We start from the raw sequence: 26425 nt of genomic DNA on the forward strand, positions 1-26425 counted from the left end.
ACTCCCTTTAAGTGAAAAGATGAAAGTTCTTGATTTAAGGGAAGAAAAAAATCATACACTGATGTTGCTAAGATCTATAGGAAAGATGAAACTTCTATCATGAAATTTTGAAGAAGGAAAAAGAAATTGATCTTAGTTTTGCTGTCTCATCTCAAACTGCAAAAGTTATGGACACTTAACACTTATGCATGTTAAGTTCATGTCTATTATACGTGTTCTGTTCTTAGTTATCGTTATCAATCTCTTACTGCGCACCAAATTTCTAAATTAAATTTATTATCATAGGTAGGTATGTATAGGATTCAGTACTATCTGCAGTTTCAGGCATCCACTGGTGGTCTTGGAATGTATCCCCTGCAGATAAGGGGGGACTACTGTATTCCTTTTCCATATTCCACATCTTGGAACAGTGTTGATGGGCGAGAAATACTTGTTCTCTAACTGAAGAAGTGAAGGAATGTCGTCATGCTTACCTATTGAGGCCAGGTTCCTCAAGGTTTCCTGCATCACATCTCTGTAAAGTTTCTTCTGCGAAGGATTCAGTAAAGCCCACTCCTCCTGGGTGAAGTTCACAGCCACATCCTCGAAGGTCACTGAGTCCTAAAACATCCCAAATATGTTTCCAGTAAGATGTGTGAATCTGACAGAACTGGGGATTTATACTCAATTTATAGGAAGATTACATATGATTCTGTCACCTTCAAACATTTATTTTATGTCTTGGTCATCAGAAACTGACTCTATGTCCTTACTTACTTCTTCATGAATTTAACAGCATAATGAACACGTGCAAATTATTTATTCATTTTCACTGTGATCACTTTAAATGTTATTGCTCTCTGATGTCAGGGTCTAGAGCACCTTGGAGAAATGAGAGAAACGCTACACAAATGAATCAAATATCATTTTAAACACATCAATCTCTTGTGAAAAAAAACTCATCTCCTTGTTATTACACACCATTTAACTCTGTACACTCCACTGATGTATGAGGTCAAATATGCAGGAGTTTTTAAGGAATAAGACACAGTGAAGAACTGGAAGCTTTTTCTTCTATTCCCATCACCAAACATGACAGTCCAGGAGGCCTGTGGAAATCCAACTTGTGAAAAGGATCAGTTTGTCATACTGGCCTGAGAATTACTCCAGGTGATTAGAAATAGCCAGGTGCAATTGGCTAGATTAAAATATTCTTGTAAAGAAGTAGTACTTTTAGCTTGTGTAAAATTTATTGCAGACTCAGTTTCTCCATTCTCTCTCTGTCCCATTCATGGAGCTAGGAAGTTATTCAGAAGTTAAGGCTCAGACAACTTCACATGATATGACATGCTAAAAAGACAAAACTACTTAGACCTCAACAAAACCACTTAGACCTCAACAAAACCCTATACACAAGGAGCCTCAGACCTCAACAAAACCCTATACACAATGAGCCTCAGAGCTGCTTCTCGCCAGTTTTCAGCACACATAATGAAATGATAAAGTGCCAAAAGATTTCTTTTTGGTCAAAGCCCTTGCTAAATAACCTTGAGGAACAGGTTAAGAGCTGCATTTTGCACAGGAATTCACTACACTCCATAAAGGTCTGATGGTGAATCTGCCCATGATTATATAATGCATAAAGGATTCACAGCGCTTTCCTCCGAAGAATGTAAAACCTCCATTCTCTAATTTCAGGTGGAAGTTTCCTGGCCAGCCACTCCAGAGGCAATCCTCCCAACATGTCTCATTTCTGAGCTCCCATGTGGTGCACAGAAGCATAACGGCCCAGCGCTAAATATAGGAATATGTAAATTGATGACACCACACACTGCCAATAGTGTACAAAAGGGTTTATTACTTCCATAATTGAGGTCTCTGAGGAGTAAGGCAGGCCTCTCAAGAAGGCATGAAATGGCTTGAGAGCGCAAGGAAAAGTACATGAACTTAATTTTTAGTTGAGGTTGTGGGTGGACTGAAGAGAGAGTTCACATACAAGGGCAGGAGCAGGCATGAATTGAATCTCTTGTCACTGCCAAAGGAAGGAAACTAAGGCTTTCCTATCATCATGGATACATGTGGGTCACAAGAGGAGGAAGGAGGGATGAGGCTTCAAAGCTGTCAGCAGTTAAACATAAAAAACTGGAGACAGAGACTTCTCTTTTCTTGTTCATTGTATAATGAACTTAGAAACTATCATTCCTAACCTCACAAGAAAAAAAACAAAGAACTGAAGACACAGAGCAAACCAGTTTCCAAAATTGGAAAGACAGAAAGAAGCTATTTTGAAGCAGCTATTCTTTTTTTTTGCTGTACATGGGCCTCTCACTGTTGTGGCCTCTCCCGTTGCGGACCACAGGCTCCGGACGCACAGGCTCAGTGGCCATGGCTCACGGGCCCAGCCGCTCCGCTGCATGTGGGATCTTCCTGGACCGGGGCACGAGCCCATGTCCCCTACATCAGCAGGTGAACTCTCAACCACTGTGCCACCAGGGAAGCCCCGAAACAGCTATTCTTAACAAGGCCTATCCTCAGAAGAGACTATTTCACCAGGGCCTAATGCAAAGACAAAAAAGAATACAACACCTAAGAACTTTGGGACAATGACAGCAGGTGTAAAATACACACAATGAGAATACCTGATAGAAAAGCAGAAACAAAAAAATAAGTGAAGCAATCATCACTGAGATTTTCCTAACATTAGTGATAGTCAGCAAACTGCAGATCCAGGAAACTAAGAAAAACACAAAACATGAAAAACAAAAAAAGAACACCAAAAACTTCACTGCCAAGCACAATATTTTCAACTGGAGAAAAATCAAAGACAAAGGGAACATTCTGAAAGAAGGCAGAGGGAAAAAACAAACCTTAGTTTTACTTAAGGATAAGAATTAAATCAGACCTCTTTTCAAAAACTATGCAAGCAAGAAATATCATGTAACTGGAATCAAACTGTATTTATCCTTTGGAATCTGGGTTCTTTCACTTAGCAATAAATATATATATAAGATTTATCCATGTTGTTGCATATATTAATAGTTCATTACTTTTTATTGCTGAGTAGGATTGCATTGTACAGATGTACTATAATTTATTCATTCACCAGATGACATTTGAGTTGTTTCCAGGTTTTGGTGATTATGAATAAAGCTGCTGTAAACATTCACATACCAAAAAACAAAACAACAACAACAAAAAACCCCCAACTATGCAAGCAAGAGAATGGAATGAAATATTTAAAGTGCACAGTGTAAAAAAACACCATACTACAACTCTGTGTCAAGCAAAATTATTCTTCAAAAGTGAGGGAGAATATTTTGTAATAACCTATATGGGAAAAGAATCTGGAAAATAATTATATACATAAATTAAATAACTGAATATATATATAATAACTGAATAACTTTGCCATATACCTGAAGTGAACACACACTATAAATCAACTATACTTCAATAAAAAAATATAAAAAAGCCGATAAGCCTTTGTAATAAAAAAAAATCTCTAGGACTGCTGCATCTCAGGAAAAAAATGTGACGGAGAAATACTTTCTGAGAAAAATTGAGGGACTCTGATATCAATACACCTGGTTTTACAAGAAACAGTAAAAGAAATTCATTAGAAGGCACAGGCATACCTTGGAGACACTGAGGGTTCAGTTCCAGACTACCACAATAAAGCAAATCACATGAATTTTTTGGTTTGCCAGTGCATGTAAAGTTATGTTTATACTATTCTGTACTCTGTTAAGTGTGCACTAGCGTTATGTATAAAAATACAATGTACATACCTTAATTTAAAAATACTTTATTGCTAAAAAATGCTAACCATCATCAGAGCCTTCAGCAAGTGATGGCAGTAACATCAAAGATTACTGATCACACACCACCATAACAAATGTAACAAAAATTTGAAATATTGTGAGAATTACCAAAATGTGACAGACACACAAAGTGAGCAAATGCTATTGAAAAAAAGGTGCCAATAGATTTGCTTCACACAGGGTTACAACCAACCTTCAACTTGCAAAAAATGCATTACCTGTAAAGTGCAATAAAGTGAATTGCAATAAAATAAGCTATGTCTGAAAATGATATAAACAGGTGAAACATTAGAAAAGAGGACCCTTTAAGAACTGTTCTCAGTTCACTATAGCCTTGTTGGTCTCATGGACACAAGCCCCACTGGTTTTCAAAGCTAGATGTTTTGGGACTTCCCTGGTAGTCCAGTGGTTATAAGATTCTGCCCTTCCACTGCAGGGGGCATGGGTTCCATCCCTGATCAGGGAACTAAGATCCCACATGCTGTGCGGCTAGATGTTTGGGGGGCTTGTCTTCATGTGTGACTCTTAAAAGCTGGGGTGCCAAGTGTGGGGTCTAAACCCTTTGCTCCTCAAGGAGAAGCTTAGAGTTTTGACTGCCTTCCTGAAGGTGGGGTGCCATGTGTGTGGGGGGGTTGGTTATGGTAAGATTGTGTCTCAGCTTCTACCCACTTTTATGTGGGTGTTCTCATTTGCCCTGTGCATAGGGAATCGCCAGTTATGGGCAACGAGAGATGAGCTGCTGCATGTTCCTGTATGCATGACAATGTCTGCTGCTGCCCTGCTGGATCACACCCCAGGCTCTCAGGCTGTCTCTGCACAGCTAGACTGAGTCCTCTCCCAGGGCCTGTCTGCCCGGGATTCCTGGGGTGCTGCCCTGTGTGCGCAAGGACAATGGTTGCTTCCAGCCGCACACCCAAGACCCTTGGTCTTTGTGTCCAGACCAAGTTTTTCCCTAGGGCCCAGTTGGCCCAGATCTCCCACCAGGCTGTGGCGTGGAGTGTGCAGGGCCAGGGTATTTGCCCAATTCAGACTGGGGAGTGGCGAGGCTCTCTCTGCCCTGATCGTTGACAGGCCAGCATGTGCACAATCCTTGCGAGTAGTGTCTTGGCCTCTCCAGCCCTTCTGACTGTCCTAGTGCTTCTCCAAGCAGCCAAGGGAGCTAGTCTCCTCTCTGCAGGATGCCAGGACTGGGACACAGACTGTGGCTCCACCTGCTTGCTCCCCAAGGTGAGGGGCTGCCCGTGAGGACCTTCTCTTCCTTTCAGATCCCTCCCAGGGGCACAGATCCCAACCTGATGTCTTTTTTTCTGTCCTACCCAGTTACATGGAGATCTTTCTTGCAGCTTTGGTTGTACAGAAGTTCTTCTGGGGACCTCCCTAGTGGTCCAGTGGTTAAGACTGCGCTTCCACTGTAGGGGGCGTGGGTTCGATTCCTGGTTGGGGAACTAAGTTCAAGCTGTGTGGTGTGGGCCAAAAAGAAAAAAGTTCTACCAGGTTCCATTTAATTTTCTGTGAGAACTGCAGAAGTTTTTTTGATGTGTTTGTAGGGGTAGGTGAGTTCCACATCCTCCTACCCTATCATCTTGATTCCCCTTTCTCCTTTCAAATTATTAAATTATTATACTATTTGTTATGGTGATCTGTGATCCATGATCTTTGATGTTACTACAATGACTCACTGAAGGCTCAGACAATGATTGGTACTTTTTAGCTCTAAAGTATTTTAAAAGTAAGGTATGTACACTTTTTATACATAATACTATTATACACTTAATAGACCTTGATATAAGGTAAACATAGATTTATATACACTAGGAAACCAAAATTCATGTGATAATTGCTTCATTGTGATAACTGCTTTATTGCAGTGGACTGAACCTGCAATATCTCTGAGGTATGCCTGTGGTAGATACACAAAAGATAAAGATAAGGAATCTAAGCATACCAAAAAAGACAGGAATCTAAGCAAGCGAAGAAGACAGGAAAATAGGAATTACAAAACAGCCAGAAGACAGTGAACAAAATAGCAATAAGGACATACCTATCAATAATTACTTTAAATGTAAAAGAAATAATAAATTCTCCCATCAAAACACAGAGTGGCTGAATGGATTTAAAAAAGAAAAGACTCACCTATATACTGCCTACAAAAACCTCACCTGAGATAAAAGTGCACACAAAGACTGAAAGAATGGAAAAAAAATATTCCATGCAAATGGAAACCAGAAGAAAGCTGGGGTAGCTATACTTGTAACAGTCAAAATAGACTTAAGACAAAGACTGTTATAAGGAACAAAAAAGGTCATTATATAATGATAAAGGGGTAAATCCAAAAAGAGAATATAACATTTGTAAACACTTAGGCACTCAAAATAGAAACATCTGAATATATAAAACAAAATTTAACAGATCTAAAGGGAGAAGTAGAAAGCCGTACAATAACAGAAAGGGACTTTAATACCCCAATTTCATCAGTGGATACATCATTCAGACAGAAAATCAATAAAGAAACACTTGCCTTCAGTGACATATTAGGCCAGTCATTCTGTCCAAAAGCAACAAAATACACAATCTTCTCAAGGGCACATGGAACATTCTCCAGGAGAGAGCCTATGTTAGGCCACAAAACAAGTCTTAATAAATTTAAGATTAAAGTCACATTAAGCATCTTTCCCGATCACAATGCAATACAACTAGAAATCGATTATGAGAAGAAAACTGGAAAATTCACATGTGGAGATTAAACATGATACTGAACAACCAATAGGTTAAAGAAATCAAAAGAGAAATTTAAAAAAGTACCTTGAGACAAATGAATTGGAAATATAGTAGAACCCCATTATCTGTGAGGGATACATTCCAAGACACTGAGTGGATGCCTGAAACCATGAAGAGTACTTAACCCCACAAATATAATGTTTTTTCCTATACATACACATGCACACACAGTGTGCATACAACGAACAAAGGGATGATTCATATCCCAGGCAACATGGAGCAGGATGGCACAAAGTTTTATCACACTCCTCAGGACAATGCACAATTCAAAACTTTATTTTAAAAAATGTTTAATGTATTTTTAAATGTTTATTTCTGTAATTTTCCATTTAATATTTTCAGAGCACAGTTGACTGCAGGTAACTGAAACTGTAAAAAGCAAAACTGCAGATAAAGGGGGACTATTGTGCAACATACTGAAACTTACAGGATGCAGCAAAAGCACTTCCAAGAGGGAAGTTCATAGTGACAGTGATAAATCGAGAAACAAAAAAGATCTCAAAAAACCTAAATTTACACCTCAAGGAACTAGAAAAAAAGAAAAAACAAATGCCAAAGTTGATAAAATGAAGGAAATAACAAAGATCACAGTGGAAATAAATGAAAAAGACTGAGAATAAAAAAAAAAATCAGTGAAACTAAGAGCTTTTAAAATATAAGACAGATATCCAGTAGAGACAGTGGAGGAATAAGACGTGGAGATCACCTTCCTCCACACAAATACACCAAAAATACATCTACATGTGGAACAACTTCTACAGAACACCTACTAAATGCTGGCAGAAGACCTCAGACTTTCCAGAGGGCAAGAAACTCCCCATGTACCTGGCCGGGTGGCTGACAGGGTCTTGGTGCTCCGGCCTGGTGCCAGGCCTGAGCCTCTGAGGTGGGAGAGCCGAGTTCAGTACACTGGACCACCAGAGACCTCCTGGCTCCATGTAATATCAATCAGCGAGAACTCTTCCAGAGATCTCTGTCTCAACCCTAAGACCCAGCTCCACTCAACGGCCAGCAAGCTCCAGTGCTGGACACCCCATGCCAAACAACTAGCAAGACAGGAACACAACCCGACCTATTAGCAGAAAGACTGCCTAAAATCATACTCAGTTTACAAACACCCCATAACACACCACTGGACACAGCCCTGCCCACCAGAAAGACAAGATACAGCCCCGCCCGCCAGAACACAGGCACCAGTCTTCTCTACCAGGAAGCCTACACAAGCCCCTGAACCAACCTTACCCACTGGGGGCAGACACCAAAAACAACATGAACTACGAACCTGTAGCCTGCAAAAGAGAGACACCAAACACAGTAAGTTAAACAAACTGAGAAGAGAGAGAAATATGCAGCAGATGAAGAAGCAAGGTAAAAACACACCAGACCAAACAAATTAAGAGGAAATAGGCAGCCTACCTGAAAAAGAATTCAGAGTAATGAAAGAAAAGATGATCCAAAAATCTTGGACACAGAATGAAGAAAATACAAGAAATGTTTAACAAGGACCTAGAAGGACTAAAGAGCAAACAAACAATGATGAACACCACAATAAATGAAATCAAGAATTCTCTGGAAAGAATCAACAGCAGAATAAATGAGGCAGAAGAAAGGGTAAGTGACCTGGAAGATAAAATAGTGTAAACAACTGCTGCAGAGCAGAATAAAGAAAAAAGAATGAGAAGAATTCAGGACAGTCTCAGAGACCTCTGGGACAACATTAAATGTATCAACATTCAAATTACAGAGGTCCCAGAAGAAGAGGAGAAAAAGAAAGGGACTGAGAAAATATTTGAAGACATTATAGTTGAAAACTTCCCTAACAAGGGAAAGGAAATAGTCAATCAAGTCCAGGAAGCAGAGAGAGTCCCATGCAAGAGAAATCCAAGGATAAACACGCCAAGACACATATTAATCAAACTGTCAAAAAATAAATACAAAGAAAAAATATTAAAAGCAGCAAGGGAAAAACAACAAATAACATACAAGGGAATCCCCATAAGGTTAACAGCTGATCTTTCAGCAGAAACTCTGCAAGCCAGAAGGAAGTGGCAGGACGTATTTAAAGTGATGAAAGGGAGAAACCTACAACCAAGATTACTCAACCAAGCAAGGATCTCATTCAGATTAGACAGAGAAATTAAAACCTTTACAGACAACAAAAACTAAGAGAATTCAGCACCACCAAACCAGTTTTACAACAAATGTTAAAGGAACTTCTCTAGGAAGGAAACACAAGAGAAGGAAAAGACCTACAATAACAAACCCAAAACAATTAAGAAAATGGTAATAGGAACATACATATCGATAACTACGTTAAATGTAAATGGATTAAATGCTCCAACCAAAAGACACAGGCTGGCTGAATGGATACGAAAACAAGACCCGTTTATATGCTGTCTACAAGAGAGCCACTTCAGACCTAGGGACACATACAGACGGAAAGTGAGGGGATGGAAAAAGATATTCCATGCAAAGGGAAACCAAAAGAAAGCTGGCGTAGCAATTCTCATATCAGACAAAAAAGACTTTAAAATAAAGACTATTACAAAAGACAAAGAAGGACACTACATAATGATCAAGGGATCACTCCAAGAAGAAGATATAACAATTGTAAATATTTACACACCCAACACAGGAGCACCTCAATACATAAGGCAAATACTAACAGCCATAAAAGGAGAAATCGACAGTAACAGAATCATAGTAGGGGATTTAACACCCCACTTTCACCAATGGACAGATCATCCAAAATGAAAATAAGGAAACACAAGCTTCAAATGATACATTAAACAAGATGGACTTAATTGACATTTATAGGACATTCCATCCAAAAACAACAGAATACACTTTCTTCTCAAGTGCTCATGGAACATTCTCCAGGACAGATCATAGCTTGGATCACAAATCAAGCCTTGGTAAATACAGGAAAACTGAAATCATACCAAGTGTCTTTTCCGACCACAATGCTATGAGACTAGATATCAATTACAGGAAAAAATCTGTAAAAAAATACAAACACATGGAGGTGAAACAATACACTACTTAATAACCAAGAGATCTCTGCAGAAATCAAAGAGAAAATCTAAAAATACCTAGAAACAAATGACAATGAAAACACAACAACCCAAAACCTATGGGATGCAGAAAAAACAATTCTAAGAGGGAAGTTTATAGCAATACAATCCTACCTCAAGAAAAAAGAAACAAGCAATACAATCCTACCTCAAATAAACAACCTAACCTTACACCTTAAGCAATTCGAGAAAGAAGAACAAAAAACCCCAAAGTTAGCAGAAGGAAAGAAATCATAAAGATTAGATCAGAAATAAATGAAAAAGAAATGAAGGAACAATAGCAAAGCTCAATAAAACTAAAAGCTGGTTCTTTGAGAAGATAAACAAAATTGATAAACCATTAGCCAGACTCATCAAGAAAAAAAGGGAAAAAACTCAAATTAACAGCATTAGAAATGAAAAAGGAGAAGAAACAACTGACACTGCAGAAATACAAAGGATTATGAGAGACTACTACAAGCAACTATATGCGAATAAAATGGACGATCTGGAAGAAATGGACAAATTCTAGAAAAGCACAACCTTCCAAGACTGAACCAGGAAGAAGTAGAAAATATAAACAGGCCACTCACAAGCACTGAAATTGAAATTGTGACTAAAAATCTTCCAACAAACAAAAGCCCAGGACCAGATGGAGTCACAGGCGAATTCTATCAAATATTTAGCAAAGAGCTAACACCTATCCTTCTCCAACTCTTCCAAAACATAGTAGAGGGGAGGACCCCTGGTAGCAAAACCAGACAAAGATGTCACAAAAAAAGAAAACTAAAGGCCAATATCACTGATGACCATAGAAGGAAAAATCCTCAACAAAATACCAGCAAACAGAATCCAAAAGCACTTTAAAAGGATCACACACCATGATCAAGTGGGGTTTATCCCAGGAATGCAAGGATTCTTGACTATACGCAAATCAATCAATGTGATACACCATATTAACAAACCGAAGGATAAAAACCATATGATAATCTCAATAGATGCAGAAAAAGCTTTCAGCAAAATTCATTTATGATAAAATCTATCCATTTATGATAAAATATCTCCAGAAAGTAGGCATCGAGGGAACTTACCTCAACATAATAAAGGCAATATATGACAAACACACAGCCAACATCGTTTTCAATGGTGAAAAACTGAATCCACTTCCTCTAAGATCAGGAACAAGACAAGGTTGCCCACTCCCACCGCTATTATTCAACATAGATTTGGAAGTTTTAGCCACAGCAGTAAGAGAAAAGAAAGAAATAAAAGGAATCCAAATCAGAAAAGAAGAAGTAAAACTGACCCTGGTTGCAGATGACATGATACTATACATAGAGAATCCTAAAGATGCTACCAGAAAACTATTAGAGCTAATCAGTGAATTTGGTAAAGTAGCAGGATGCAAAATCAATACACAGAAACCTCTGGCATTCCTATATACTAACGATGAAAAATGTGGAAAAAAAATTAAGGAAACACTCCCATTTACCACTGCAACAAAAAGAGTAAAATACCTAGGAATAAACCTACCAAAGGAGACAAAAGACCTGTATGCAGAAAACTATAAGACACTGATGAAATAAATTAAAAATGATACAAACAGATGGATATATATGTGTGTGTGTATGTGTATATATATATACACATACACACACACACATACACACCATGTTCTTGGATTTGAAGAATCAACATTTTGAAAATGACTATACTACCCAAAGAAACCTTCAGATTCAATGCAATCTCCATCAAACTACCAGTGGCATTTTTCACAGAACTAGAACAAAAAATTTTACAATTACTATGGAAACACAAAAGACCCCGAATAGACAAAGCAATCTTGAGAAAGAAAAATGAAGCTGAGGAATCAGGCTCCCTGACTTCAGACTACACTACAAAGCTATAGTAATCAAGACAATATGGTACTGACACAAAAACAGAAATATAGATCAATGGAACAGGATAGAAAGCCCAGAGATAAACCCACGCACCTATGGTCACCCTATCTTTGATAAAAGAGGCAAGATTATACAATGGAGAAAAGACAGCCCTCTCAATAAGTGGAGCGAGGAAAACTGGACAGCTACCTGTAAAAGTATGAAATAGAACACTCCCTAACACCATACACAAAAATAAGCTCAAAATGGATTAAAGACCTAAATGTAAGGCCAAACACTATAAAACTCTTAGAGGGAAACATAGGCAGAACACTCTATGACATAAATCACAGCAAGATCCTTTTTGACCCACCTAGAGAAATGGAATTAAAAACAAAATGAAACAAATGGGACCTAATGAAACTTAAAAACCTTTGCACAACAAAGGAAACCATAAACAAGATGAAAACACACCCTCAGAATGGGAGAAAATATTTCCAAACAAAGTAATGGAGAAAGGATTTATTTCCAAAATATACAAGCAGCTCATGCAGCTCAATATCAATAAAACAAACAACCCAATCCAAAAATGGGCAGAAGACCTAAATAGACATTTCTCCAAAGAAGATACACAGATTCCTAACAAACACATGAAAGGATGCTCAACATCATTAATTGTTAGACAAATGCACATCAGAAGTACAACGAGGGCTTCCCTGGTGGCGCAGTGGTTGAGAATCTGCCTGCCAATGCAGGGGACACGGGTTCAAGCCCTGATCTGGGAAGATCCCACATGCCGTGGAGCAACTGGGCCCGTGAGCCAAAACTACTGAGCCTGCGCGTCTGGAGCCTGTGCTCCACAACAAGAGAGGCCGCGCACTGCGATGAAGAGTGGCCCCTGCTCTCTACAACTAGAGGAAGCCCATGCATAGAAACGAAGACCCAACACAACCAAAAATAAATAAATTTTGAAAAAAAAAAGTACAATGAAGTATCACCTCACACCGTTCAGGATAGCCATCATCAAAAAACCTACAAACAATAAATGCTGAAGAGGGTGTGGAGAAAAGGGAACCCTCTTGCACTGTTGGTGGGAATGTAAATTGATACAGCCACTGTGGAGAACAGTATGGAAGATCCTTAAAAAAATAAAAATAGAGCTGTCATATGACCCAGCAATCCCACTACTGGGCATATACCCTGAGAAAATCATAATTCAAAAAGAGTCATGTACCACAATGTTTACTGCAGCACTATTTACAATAGCCAGGACATGGAAGCAACCTAAGTGTCCATCGACAGATGAATGGATAAAGAAGATATGGCACATATATACAATGGAATATTACTCAGCCATAAAAAGAAATGAAATTGAGTTATTTGTCATGAGGTAGATGAACCTAGAGTTTGTCATACAGAGTGAAGTAAATCAGAAAGAGAAAAACAAATACTGTATGCTAACACACATGTATGAAATCTAAAAAAAAAAAAGGATCTGATGAACCTAGGGGCAGGACAGGAATAAAAAAGCAGACATAGAGAATGGACTTGAGGACACGGGGAGGGGGCAGGGTAAGCTGGGATGAAGTGAGAGAGTGGCACTGACATATATACACTACGAAATGTAAAGCAGATAGCTAGTGGGAAGCAACCACATAGCACAGGGAGATCAGCTCCATGCTTTGTGTCCACCTAGAGGGGTGGGATAGGGAGGGTGGGAGGGAGACGCAAGAGGGAGGGGATATGGGAATATATGTATACGTATAGCTGATTCACTTTGTTATACAGCAGAAACTAACATAACATTGTAAAGCAATTATACTCCAATAAAGATGTTAAAGAAATAAAAGATAGGGGCTTCCCTGGTGGCGCAGTGGTTGAGAGTCCGCCTGCCGATGCAGGGAACACGGGTTCATGCCCCGGTCTGGGAAGATCCCACATGCCGTGGAGCGGCTGGGCCCATGAGCCATGGCCGCTGAGCCTGCTCATCCGGAGCCTGTGCTCCGCAACGGGAGAGGCCACAACAGTGAGAGGCCCACGTATCGCAAAAAAAAAAAAAGAAATAAAAGATAAACTGAAAAACCTTTAGCTAGACTCATGAAGACAAAAAAGAGAAGATCCAAATAAATAAAATCAGAAATGAGAAATGTTACAACAGGTACCACAGAAATACAAAGGATCAGAAGAGATTTCTATGAACAATTACACGCCCCCAAAATTGGACAACCTATAAGAAATTCCTAGAAACATACAACCTCCCAAGACTGAATCATGAAGAAATAGGAAATCTGAAAAGGCCAATTACTAGTAAGGTGATTCAATCAGTAATCTAAAACCTCCCATCAAAGAAAAGTCTAGGGCCAGCTAGCTTTACTGGTGAATTCTAACAAACATTTAGAGAAAACTAATATCAATCCTTTGCAAACTCTTCCAAAAAATAGGACAGAACACTTCGAAACTCATTTTACAAGGCCAACATTCTGCTCATACCAAAACCAGACAAGGACTCCACAAGAAAATTACAGGCCAGGAAGAAAGTAAATATAAGAATCCTGAAGAAACTATTATTATACAAAGTTCAACAACAAATTATAGGGATCACACACCATGTTCATGTGGGATTTATTCCAAGGATGCAAGGATGGTTCAACAGCTGTGTATCAATCAATGTGACACACCACATTAACAAAATGAAGGATAATAACCACACGGTCATCTTGATAGATGCAGAAAAAGCATTTGACAAAATTCAACATCCATTTATGATAAAAATTCTCAATGAAGTGCGTATAGAGGGAATGTACCTCAATATTATAAAGACCATATATTACAAGCCCACAGTTAACATCATATTCATCAGTGAAAAGCTGAAAGTATTCCCTCTAAGATCAGGAACAAGGCAAGGATGCCCACCCTTGCCACTTTTATTCAACATAGTATTGGAAGTCCTAGCCATAGCAATCAGAGAGAGAGAGAGAGAGAGAGAACCTAAATTGGAAAGGAAGAAGTAAAATTGTCACTCTTTGCAGATGACATAACACTATGCACAGAAAATCCTAGTGACACCAAAAAACTACTCGGGCTCATTAATAAATTTGGTACAGTTGCAGGATACAAAATTAATATACAGAAAAGCTGAAAGCTTTTCTTCTAAGATCAGGAACAAGACAAAGATGCCCACTACATAGTATTGGATAAGCTAAAACAATTAGGCAAGAAAAAGAAACAAAAGGCATCCAAATTGGAAAGAAAGAAGTAAAACCGTCACTATTTACAGATGACATGACATTATATATAGAAAGCTCTAAAGACTCCATCATATCTGTTGGAACCAATAAACAAATTCAGTAAAGCTGCAGGATACAATATCAATATACAAAAATCTATCTCTATACACTAACAATGAATTACCAAAAATAGAAATTAAGAAAATAATACTAATTAGGAGTTTGGTATTAACAGTTACACACTACTATATATAAAACAGATATAAATAAGGACCTATTATTTAGCACAAGGAGCTATATTCAGTATCTTGTAATAACCTATGATGGAAAATAATCTGAAAAAGGATTATATATAACTGAATCACTTTTACTGTATACCTGAAACTAACACAACATTGTAAATCAAGTATACTTCAATTTTTAAAAAAAGCCAATTAGTAATTAGCAAATCAGATCATATTCTAATTAGATCAAACTCTTGAAAACCAGGAATTTCAGTCTGAGAGAAAAGAGATACTAGACAGACTAAAATCCTGTAGTCCTGTGGAAACATCAGTCTAAACTTAAATTTTACCTTTTGTAAAAAAACAAAAAATTCTCTACTTCAGTGACAAAAAAAAGGAGAAAACAATCCTATTTACAACTGCATTAAAAAGAATAAAATACCTGAGAATAAATTTAACCAAGGACGTGAAAGACTTGTATACTGAAATTTATAAGGTGCTGATGAAAGAAATTGAAGATACAAATAAATGGAAAGATATTTTGCCCTCATGGATTGGAAATATGTCCATTCTACCCAAGGCAATGAACAATTCAATGCAATCCCTATCCAAATTTCAATGGCATTTTCCACAAAATAGAACAAACAATACTAAAATTTGTATGGAACCACAAAGACCCTGAATAGCCAAAGTAATCTTGAGAAAGAACAATACTGGTAGCATAATGCTTCCTGATTTCAAACTATATTACAAAGCTAAAAACAAAACAGTATGGTATTGGCATAAAACAGACATATATAGATCAGTGAAACAGGATAAAGAGTCTAAGGAAAAAACCCCATGCGTATATGGTCAATTAATCTTTGGCAAAGAAACCCAGAATATACAATGGGGAAAGGACAGTTTCTTCAGTAAATGGTTTGGGAAAACTGGACAGCTATATGCAAAGGAATGAAACTGGACCACTATCTTACACCATATACAAAAATCAATTCAAAATGAATTAACTAAATTGGAAGATTGGGATAGACATACACACACTAATATATAAAAAACAGAGGACTTCCATGGTGGTGCAGTGGTTAAGAATCTGCCTGCCAATGCAGGGGACACAGGTTCCATCCCTGGTCTGGGAAGATCCCACATGCCGCGGAGCAACTAAGCCCATGCGCCACAACTACTGAGCCTGTGCTCTAGAGCCCATGTGCCACAACTACTGAGCCCACGTGCCACAACTACTGAAGCCTGCACGCCTAGAGCCCATGCTCCGCAATGAGAAGCCACCGCAATGAGAAACCCGTGCACCACAATGAAGAGTAGCCCCCGCTCTTTGCAGCTAGAGAAAGTCTGCATGCAGCAACGAAGACCCAACACAGCCAAAAATAAATAAATAAATAAATTCAAAAAAAAGATAGTAAGGACCTACTGTATGTATAGCACAGGGAACTCTACTCAATACTCTGAAATGACGTATATGGGAAAAGAATCTAAAAAAGAGTGGATATGTGTATAACTGATTTACTTTGCTGTACACCTGAAACTAACACAACATTGTAAATCAACAATACTCCAATAAAAAAATTTTTTTAAATGGCATAAGACTTGACATAAGCCTCGATACCATAAGAATCCTAGAAGAAAACACAGGCAGTAACCTCTTTGATATCAGTCTTGGAGATGATTTTTTTTGTTTTGACACCAAAAACAAAAGCAAGAAAAGCAAAAGTGAACAAGTGGGACTACATCAAACTAAAAAGCTTCTGCACAGCCATGGAAACCATCAACAAAATGAAAAGGCAAACTACTGAGTGGGAGAAAATACTTGCAATCAAATGTGATAAGGAATTACTATCCAAAATATATAAAGAACTCATACAACTCAACAGCACAAAAACAATCTGATTTTAAAAAAATGAACAGAGGATCTGAACTGATACTTATCCAGAGACATACAGATGGCCAGTAGGTACACGAAATGTGCTCAACATTACTACCACAATGAGATATCACCTCACACCTGTTAGAATGACTATTATCAAAAAGACAAAAACAAGTGCTGGTGGCAACTCTTGCACATTGTTGGTGGGGATGTAAATTGATGAAGCCACTATGGAAACCAGTGTGGAGGTTCCTCAAAAAATTTAAAAATCCAAACAAATTTTTTGGCCAACCCAATATTTGCACCCCCATGTTCTCTGCACCACTATTTACAATAGCCAAGACATGGAAACAACCTAAGTGCCCAATGATGGATGAATGGATTTTAAAAATGTGTACACAGGGGCTTCCCTGGTGGCGCAGTTGTTGAGAGTCCGCCTGCCGATGCAGGGGACACAGGTTCGTGCCCCGGTCCGGGAAGATCCCACATGCCGCGGAGCGGCTGGGCCCGTGAGCCATGGCCGCTGAGCCTGTGCGTCTGGAACCTGTGCTCCGTGACAGGAGAGGCCACAGCAATGAGAGGCCCGCGTACCGCAAAAAAAAAAAAAAAAAAAAATGTGTACACACACACACACACATATATATATATATATAATGGAATATTAGTCAGTCATAAAAAGGAAATCTTGCCATTTGTGACATGGATGGACCTTAAGGGTATTATGCTAAGTGAAATAAGTCAGAGAGAAAAATACCATATGATCTCACCTATATATGGAATCTGAAGCAAAGAACGAAAACCCTGAGTATTCCCTGGCAGTCCAGTGATTGGGATGTGGTGCTTTCACGGCCGTGGGCCTGGGTTCAATCCCTGTTCAGGGAACTAAGATCCTGCAAGCCATGCAGCAAAACAAACAAACAAACAAAAAACCCCAAGTTCACAGATATGGAGAATAGACTAGTAGCTGCCAGAGGTGGGATGTGAAGGTGTGTGTGTGGGGGGGTGTTGAGGGGTGGGCGAAATAGGTGAAGGCAGATCAAAAATTACAAACTTTCAGTTATAAAATAAGTCAGGGGATATAATGTGCAGCATTGTGACTATAATTAATAATACTTTATTGCATATTGGAAAGTTGCTGAGAGGAAATTTCAAAAATTTTCATCACAAGAAAAAAAACTGTAACTGTGTGATGATGTTACACTAGTTTAACTAGACTTATTGTGGTAATACTTCACAATGTATACAAATATCAAATCATTATGTTGTACACTTGAAATATATCAATTATATCTCAATAAAAATAAGTTAAATGACCAAAAAAAGAAATGATTAAGGAAGACATAAAAATTGCAGGAATAGAGACTATCGACAAAACCAAAAGCTGGTGTGCTTTGAAATAATCAGTAAAATTGATAAAGGTCTAGTCAAGCTAACTGAGTAAAAAGGGTAGACAGAAGTTAGTAATAGCAGGAATGAAAGGAGTGTAAATAAAATGGAAAAGCATTTGATAGAATCTAACATCCACTTATGATAACACACTAGGAATAGAGGGGAGTTCAGGCTCTTGAGATAGAACATCTTCATGAAACTTGTAGGCAACATCACAATGGTGAGAAACTAGATGCTTTTTTTTTTGTAAGGTAAGAAACTAGGTAAGGAAGTCTCCTCTCACCACTCCTATTCAACGCTGTACTGGAAGACCTAGCTAATGCAATAAGGCAAGAAAAGGAAATAAAATGTATACAGATTGGGAAGAAAGAAATAAAACTGTCTTTGTTGTGTATGACATGATTTTCTATGTAAAATATCTGAAAGAAACCATAACACCAGAGATCCCTCCAGGAATTAATGAGAGTATAGAAAGACTGAGAATACAGAAGTCAACTGCTTTCTTATAGACCCAGAGAAATATAGCCAACTGATCTTTGATAAAGGACTAAAAGGCAATTCAATGGAAAAAAGAAAGTCTTTTCAACAAACAGTACTGGAAATAGTGGATATCCACATGCAAAAAACAAGTAAACCTAGACACAGACCTTACACAAAACTTAAAATAGACCATAGCTCTAAATGTAAAATGCAAAAGTAAAAAACTTCTAGAAGATAACATAGGAGAAAATCAAGGTGATCTTGTGTTAATTGATGAATTTTAAGATACAACACCAAAAGCAAGATCCAAGAAAGAAAACAATAAGCTTCACTTCATTAAAATCCCCTGTGCTACAAAAGACAGTGGTAAGAGAATATAAAGACAGTCACAGATTGGGGAAAAAAATCTTTGCAGAACACTTATCTGACAAAGGACTGGTATCCAACATGTCTAAAGAACTCTTAAAATGCAACAGTAAGATGACAAACAATCCAGTTAAAAAATGGGCAAAATTCGGGACACTTCCCTGGTGGTCCAGTGGTTAAGACTCCACGCTTCCAATGCAGGGGGCGCGGGTTTGATCCCTGGTTGGGGAACTAAGATCCCACATGCTGTGTGGCACAGCCAAAAAAAAAAGGGCAAAATTGAAAATAAGCAAGAATCCCTGGGGAAAAAAATAAAGTCCCAAACATGGGGGAAAAAATGGGAAAAAATTTGCACACACATCAATAAAGAAGATATACAGATGTTAAATAAGCATATGAAAAGAAGCTCAACATCAAATATCATTAGGAAATTGCAAATAAAACAAATAGATACCACTAAACGGTTATTACAACGGGTAAAATACAAAACACTCAGAATACCAAATATTGATGAAGATGTAAAGCTAGAGGAATCCTTACTCATTGCTGATGCGAATGGAAAATGGTATGCCTACTTTGGAAGACAGGCGGTTTTTTCACAAAACTGAACATACCCTTATCATAGAATCTAGCTCCTAGATTATACTCCTTGTATATTTATATTTACCCAAATGAGTTGAAAACTTGTCTTCACACAGAAATATGCAAATCAGTGTTTATAGGTGTTTTATGCATAATTGCCAAGACTTAGAGTTAAGCAAGAATACTTCAATAGTTGAATAAACAACCAGTGGTATATCCATATGATGAAATATTGTTCAGTGATAAAAAGAAATGAGCTATCAAGCTATCAACAGAAAGGAGGAAGCTGCTGTGTACTGGTTTGTTATAATTTCAAATTAATGCATTTATGGCTTCAGTGAAGTTGTTTTGATCTACTTGTTTATGGCTCAAGTAAAGATGTTTTGGTCCAAGAGTGAATTTGTTTACTTTGGGAGGCCATGTCAGGATGACGCCATCAAAATTGTGCTTACCATTATGAACATATGGAGGAGTGACAATCATGTGACGGACATTTAAACTTTAAACACCAAGAATCTGTGAGGACTTAAGTTGAGTGTTCAGTCTGGGTAAGGCTACTCTTTGCTAATCTAAAAAGCTCTCAGAAGACCATGAGACACTTGCTCCTGCTGTGGCCAGGTTACTCTTGGATAGCAATGGTGTTAAGCCAAGCAGAAGTCTCAGGAAGAGAAGGGACATATTTGTTTCTGCCTTGGCGAGCCTACTCCTCATAAGCAGTGGTGCAAGCCATGAAATGGTCCCTGGACCAAGCAGCCTACCTTGCCTGCCAACACTAGTGCCTTTGCCCAGCAGGGAAGGATCTAAGCGGGCATCTGATACCCAGCTTTTAGTTGGAAGGACTGACGCTATCACGAACCAATTCATATAAAGGTGCAACTCAACTAAATTTGGACTTTATTTCTTTCATCTTCCCTTTGGCTGGAACAACAGTGTAATTAAACTATCATTGGTTTGGGGTACGTTATGTCTTTACTGGCTTATTAAGAGACATTATCCTATTTGCTATTGGCTTGTGAAATATTATAAATTATAATTCCCGCAGTTGAACCTGTGTTAAATAAATTACTGGCAAAGACAATCTCAGTCTCTGAGCATAATTTGCCTGAACGAAACAGGAAACTTAGAAGCATAACGCTAAGTGAAAGAAGACACTCTGACAAGGCTACATACTGTATGATTCCTACTGTTTAGGACATTCTGGAAGAGATAAAACTATGAGCCAGTAAAAAGATCTTTGCTTGGGAAGGATTTGGGGGTTTGAGGGAGGGATGAATGGACCGGTGAAGCACAGGGGATCCTTAGCAAAGTTAAACTATTCTATAGAAATGATGGACACATGTCATTATACATTTGCCAAAATCCCTACATTGTATAACACAAAGAGTCAAGGCTAATATAAACAGTGGACTTTATAGCATCGATATTGATCCATCAATTGTAACAAATATACCATAATAATATGAGATGTAAAAAAATAGTACAAACTGTGTGGATGCAGAGGGGTCAAGTGGAAACTCTCTGTACTTTCTGATCAATTTTTCTGTAAGCCTAAAAATGTTCAAAAAAAACAGATATCTCACTGTTTCATACCTTACTATTTTTTAAATCCTTTACAAACATTATTTAAAATTAAGAGAAATTTATATACACCGTACTTTGCTACCTAGTAGTCTGTTTTTAATTAACTGTTGCTACTTTAAATTTATTTTTAAATTAATTTTAATTTTTCTACATAGGAAATCATTCTAAATTTAATTCTTTAAACACTATTGGGTATAAAACTGCAAACTGTAGAAAGTGAAAAACTTCAAATGTCTTTCTAACTAAAAGGACAAACCACATCATAGTTTGTCCCTCCACTATATTTCACACTCAGGATATGGTCAGGAATGAGTAGCATATTATAATGCATTAGAGGTTTGCACTTAATCCATGAAGAAACCTACTAGGATTTTCAAAGACTTTCCTAAGTTTGAGTAGTTTTTCTCATATCAATTAAAACAGAAATTCAACAGTTTTTTTCACTCATCAACACAAGTAGAAATTCACTTGCCTTAAGAATTGTACAGCCTTTTAAATATCAAAGTTCTCTAGGGACAAGCACATACAAAAACTGATCTAAAAATGAAAAATGTGCCTGAGAACCTAAACATACCCATCTCACAGCTTAAGATTCTGTTGCCTAAAAGGCACAGAAATTCTGTTTGGTTCCAGGATTTTCTTGCCTTAACACATATTTTTCAATCAACTTATATTTTTCAAAGCCTAAGAAATCAAAAATCATATACACTCACCAAGGAAATAAAATTGCAAACTGCTAAGGGAAACTAGAGTTAAAGGACTGAAATATCCAATAGATAAAGGCATCTAAAGAAAAGAAACACAAATATTCAAATCAGCTCAGGTAAGAAGTCTGCTTGCCCACAGTTAAGAACGAAAACCCACATTCAGAAAGTTAAACACATTCCCAAGCTTGGGGTCTAGATACCCAGGTTGAGATACAACCCCTAAGGTGGGTCAGTCCCTGGTGAAGGAGGGTAGGGACACCTGAACAGTCACCGGGGAGAACTCTCCTCACATTCTCACAAGTGAGGAAATTCTCAGGTAGATTCAGTTTAAGATCCGACTTAAACTCCCAAATTCATAACTTTTTGTCCAGAGACAGAACTCCTGACCACAGACTTTTTTAATACACAAAATACACTCTGAGTGCACCTATATCATGGATGCAGAACTCAAACATAAAACATCTAGGCCAAAGAAACCCCCCCCCCACTGCCGGCTCCAGATGGGAACTTTAGTTTGGAGTCACTGGCCTCAGGCCTCTGCTCCAGTCACAATACTTTGGATCACCGATGATAATTTAAATGACATAAACCCAGTGATTCAACAGTCCAGAAAAATCACTCAACCCAGTATTTATGTGTAAAGGAAGAGAGAAGACTGTAAGGCAATTTTATTTTTTCAACAGGAAAATCCCAAAACACCTATTCCTGTCGGAAAATGAAGATGTCAATGAATTAATTCCAAAAAAAGAAACTGACTTGTAAACAATCGTATTGGAACACTTCTAGATTTTGCAAGTCTAAGTCCTGATATGCCATTGGAAATCACCCAAAAGACCTCAGAATATTACTACATCCACTCAGGGTGGGGGAAAAAAAAAAAGGAAACAAAAATTTTAACACACAGAATGTAATAATGAAATATTTTTCTGAAATTCACCTTTCTTGCCTCTTTGGAAAAACTTTATACTGTCTCCCCAGGTCTACTGAATAAATAAAATTTACACTTATTGAAAAACTGAGTCTCAAATAAGTGAATAAATCTTTTCAAAGAGAGAAACTCAGGAACGGAGGCAGTGCTGAAAAAAGATCACCCAGGAAAGTTTCTCAAGAGGACCCTCCACCCAAAGGTCTTCCCATAGGATGTCCGTGACCAAGAAAGATTTTGAGAGGAGAGGCACAAGCATTCCATATAACATATTCCAGGCAGTCGTTCTCTGCTTTCCTCTCAAGTAAAACAGCTGTAACAATAAATCTTCAAAAAGAGCCATCCATGGCTCCGTTGATAAATGATTAACAATTAAAATACTGCATCCGTTTGCAACGCACCACGGAGAAAAACAGTTATTAGTGATACTATGAACTGCAGAGGGGAAGATGGCATTTGGGAATGCGGGGAAACATCTGTAAATTTAGGGATTTATTGCCAGCCCTAGGAAGAGCTAGGCTGGGGGGACAGGGTCGTGGATTTGACATCCTGTTCCTCAAACATTTTAAAAAGTGAGAGTAAAATGATTCCCCTGGAGAGAAAGGGGGAACCGGACACCCCCAGACCACAGCTGCTCCCACACGTGTACCCCAGAGACCGAGTCACGATTGCCCCGAGTCCCTCCCTATGGCCACCGCGCCGTGTGGGGGAGACTCGGGTTCGCAGGGACAGGACAGGACACCCGAGGGTCCCCGCTGTCGACCCAGCCCCTAAGGCTGTGTGGCACGCCACCGGCTGACTCGGGTCCGCAGACTCTGGAGATGGCCGCACGGGAGGCCCGGTTCCATCAGTCCCACCGCCTCCCTCTCCCAACACCCGACCCTGCACACTCACCGTTTTTCGGTTTCTGGAGTTTCCGGCTGTCCACCCCATGACCGCCGCGGCAAGTGCCGGTCACAGCGACACAGAATGCGGCATAACCACCTGGAGCCTTTAAGGGCAGCAGGAGCTGATACGGCCACTGTCAGAACAAGCGGCACTGAGCACGCACGCAGTCCACGCCTCCGGCGTTATCGTAGCAGCACCGCCACGTAAAATAATCGGCGACTCCCCTGATTGGACAGTTCACAGGGCCCCGCCCCCCCATGCCTGAGTGACAGGAGGGCGGAGGTCGCATCTTTGAGCCAACCTTGTCCTGGCAGTGGGTGGGAAATGTTCTCTCCAAGGACACATCGTCAAACCGTAAGGCCACTGAGGCCTGGCACAGAACTGTGACCCTTCACAAACATGGACACTTCTGTGTCCTCACTATTCGGTAATAATGAGGCTGTTCCAGGAATTCCCTGGCCGTCCACTGGTTAGGGCTCCGTGCTTCCACTGCAGGGGGCACGGGTTGGATCCCTGGTCTGGAAACCAAGGTCCCACAAGCCCCACAGAGCAGCTCCCACCCTCCCCCCCCCCAAAAAAAAAGACTCTGTTCCACTTTCATCTTTAACCATTTCCTTTAGGAGAATTCTGTCTCCCCTCCCCACCCCCACTCATCTGGTACTTTAAGTCCCCTGGCTTCAGGGGCACTTGGCTCTGGTGGGAGATGAACCCCACAGTCCTAGACCAGCCCTGAAGCCTCAAACACTAGCATGTGTGAAACACAGGCAGAGAAACCACCTTTTCAATGGAATTCCATCAATACTCGTTTGTCGAAAGGTCAAAGGAGGTAAAACTGAAAGAACACTGCTGAGTGAAAAATATTTAGATGGTAAGGGTATGTAGATAAACAAACCAGGACAGTGGTCATGAATGGGGCAGGATGGAGATAAGTCAGGGATGGGAACATCAGGACACCTCACCACTGCCCACAGGTCATTTAAGAATCTTCATGATGATTCCAAGGATGTGTATATTATTACTAAATCTTACCACAAAACATTTTGTACATTTTTTCCCTGAATAATGGAAAACATTATTCCCTGAATAATGTTATGATAAAAATTTTAAGAAGAAATTCAGTTTGGAAAATAACATAAATTTGTATATGTTTTTTTGCCCTGTAAGGTGGCAATCTGAGTTTTCATTCATGGTTTTGGCAGCAAAAATTAGTAATATCGACTGAAAAAAATGCACTATATAAAAGTTGAGAATTATGTTTTATGTGGCAGACTTCCTGAGGACTCAAGCCTGGGAGGCTGTCTCTCAGGTAGCTCTGAGGGGCTCCAAAAAGGTAAGGGAGAAGCCAGGATATATAGGAGTTTTGAGATAAAAACAAGGTAGTGGAACATCAAAAGATTATTGTTAATTAAAGAAAACCAGATATCTCAAGTTAATGAATTAGCGCTTTTCTACATGTGGGAAGATGCGAGAGTCTGGGCTCACTGAAAACATTCCTTTGATATGCACCTTAACTATCTAGGGCCAGTATCTTTTTTTCCACCCTGAATCCCCTCAGGGTGCACAGTTGGGGATGGCTTGATAGCTGATGACTTGATGGCTGCAACATCCTTTGTTTATCGATATGGCAGGCAGCATTTTTCATCCACAGTAACAAGCCATGTATCTATTGGGTTGGTCAAAAAGTTCGTTTGGGTTTTTCCACCTTATGGAAAAACCCAAATGAACATTTTGGCCAACCCGATATTTAGAAAAAATGGATTACATAAATCATCATCATTTGTACCTTTTAAAAATAAAGGGTGGCGTGCATTGATACGTAAAAATCTGGAGTATTTATCAATAGAACAATTAAGCAAAGTGTATTGATAAAGATACTGAGAAATAAAATATTGCCTGCCATATCAGTAAGCAAATGATGTCACAGTCATCAGGGATTGCAGCGCCGAAAAGGTGAGCCGGTGACCCCGGAGGAAACTCAGGATGTGAAAACACAGGATACTGACCCCAGATAGGTGAGGTGCATATCAAAGGAATGATTTCAGTGAGCCCAGACTCTTGCATCTTCCCATACATAGAAAAGTGCTAAATTCCTTAACTTGAGATACAGTAAGTCCCTGCAAACAACCCTTCAAGTTGCGAACTTTCAAAGATGCAAATGAGTGTTCCATCAACGTTAGGCGTGAGTGAAACTGCAGCTTGCCCTCCACCTCCTACTGCTGAGGTCCTTCAGCTCTACCATCTCCCACCTCCTCCCTCTCCTCCAGTAACTCTTCTTGCCTGTTCACTCGATGCCAGCCCTGTATGCCAGCTGTTGTACTGTACTAGTGTACTTTTCAAGGGACTGTACTGTAAGATTAAAAGTGTTTTATTTATTCTTTGTTTTTTATGTATTATTTGTGTGAAAAGTATTATAAACCTATTTCAGTACAGTACCATATAGCCGATGGTGTTAGTTGGATACCTAGACTAACTTTGTTGGACTTTCAAACAAATCGGACTGATGAACGTGCTCTCAGAACCAGAACTCATTCTTATGTAGGGGACTTACTGTACCTAGTTTTCTTTTATTAACAGTAATCTTTTGTTCCTACTACCTGCCCTTTGTTGCAAAACTCCTATATATCCTAGCTCCCCTCTCGCCTCCTCAGAGCAGTTTTCTCAGGGTT

General features: G+C 39.0%; 1 protein-coding gene across 1 annotated transcript; it reads right to left on the reverse strand.

Moving 5' to 3' along the window:
* Nucleotides 1–100: 100 nt before the first annotated feature.
* On the reverse strand, nucleotides 101–23804 carry LOC111166735 (zinc finger protein 124-like). Its single transcript, XM_030762310.2, has 2 exons — nucleotides 23766–23804; nucleotides 101–600 (listed from the first exon to the last, which is right to left on the reverse strand). The coding sequence occupies exons 1-2, from the start codon at nucleotides 23802–23804 to the stop codon at nucleotides 280–282; spliced, it is 360 nt and encodes a 119-aa protein (XP_030618170.2). The 3' UTR covers nucleotides 101–279.
* Nucleotides 23805–26425: the final 2621 nt, after the last annotated feature.

The sequence above is a fragment of the Delphinapterus leucas genome, unplaced genomic scaffold (assembly GCF_059928025.1).
Source record: "Delphinapterus leucas isolate spDelLeu-1000000601 "Yukka" unplaced genomic scaffold, BTC_Dleu_Yukka2 spDelLeu_asBTCV2_sq25, whole genome shotgun sequence".
Lineage (NCBI taxonomy): Eukaryota > Metazoa > Chordata > Mammalia > Artiodactyla > Monodontidae > Delphinapterus > Delphinapterus leucas.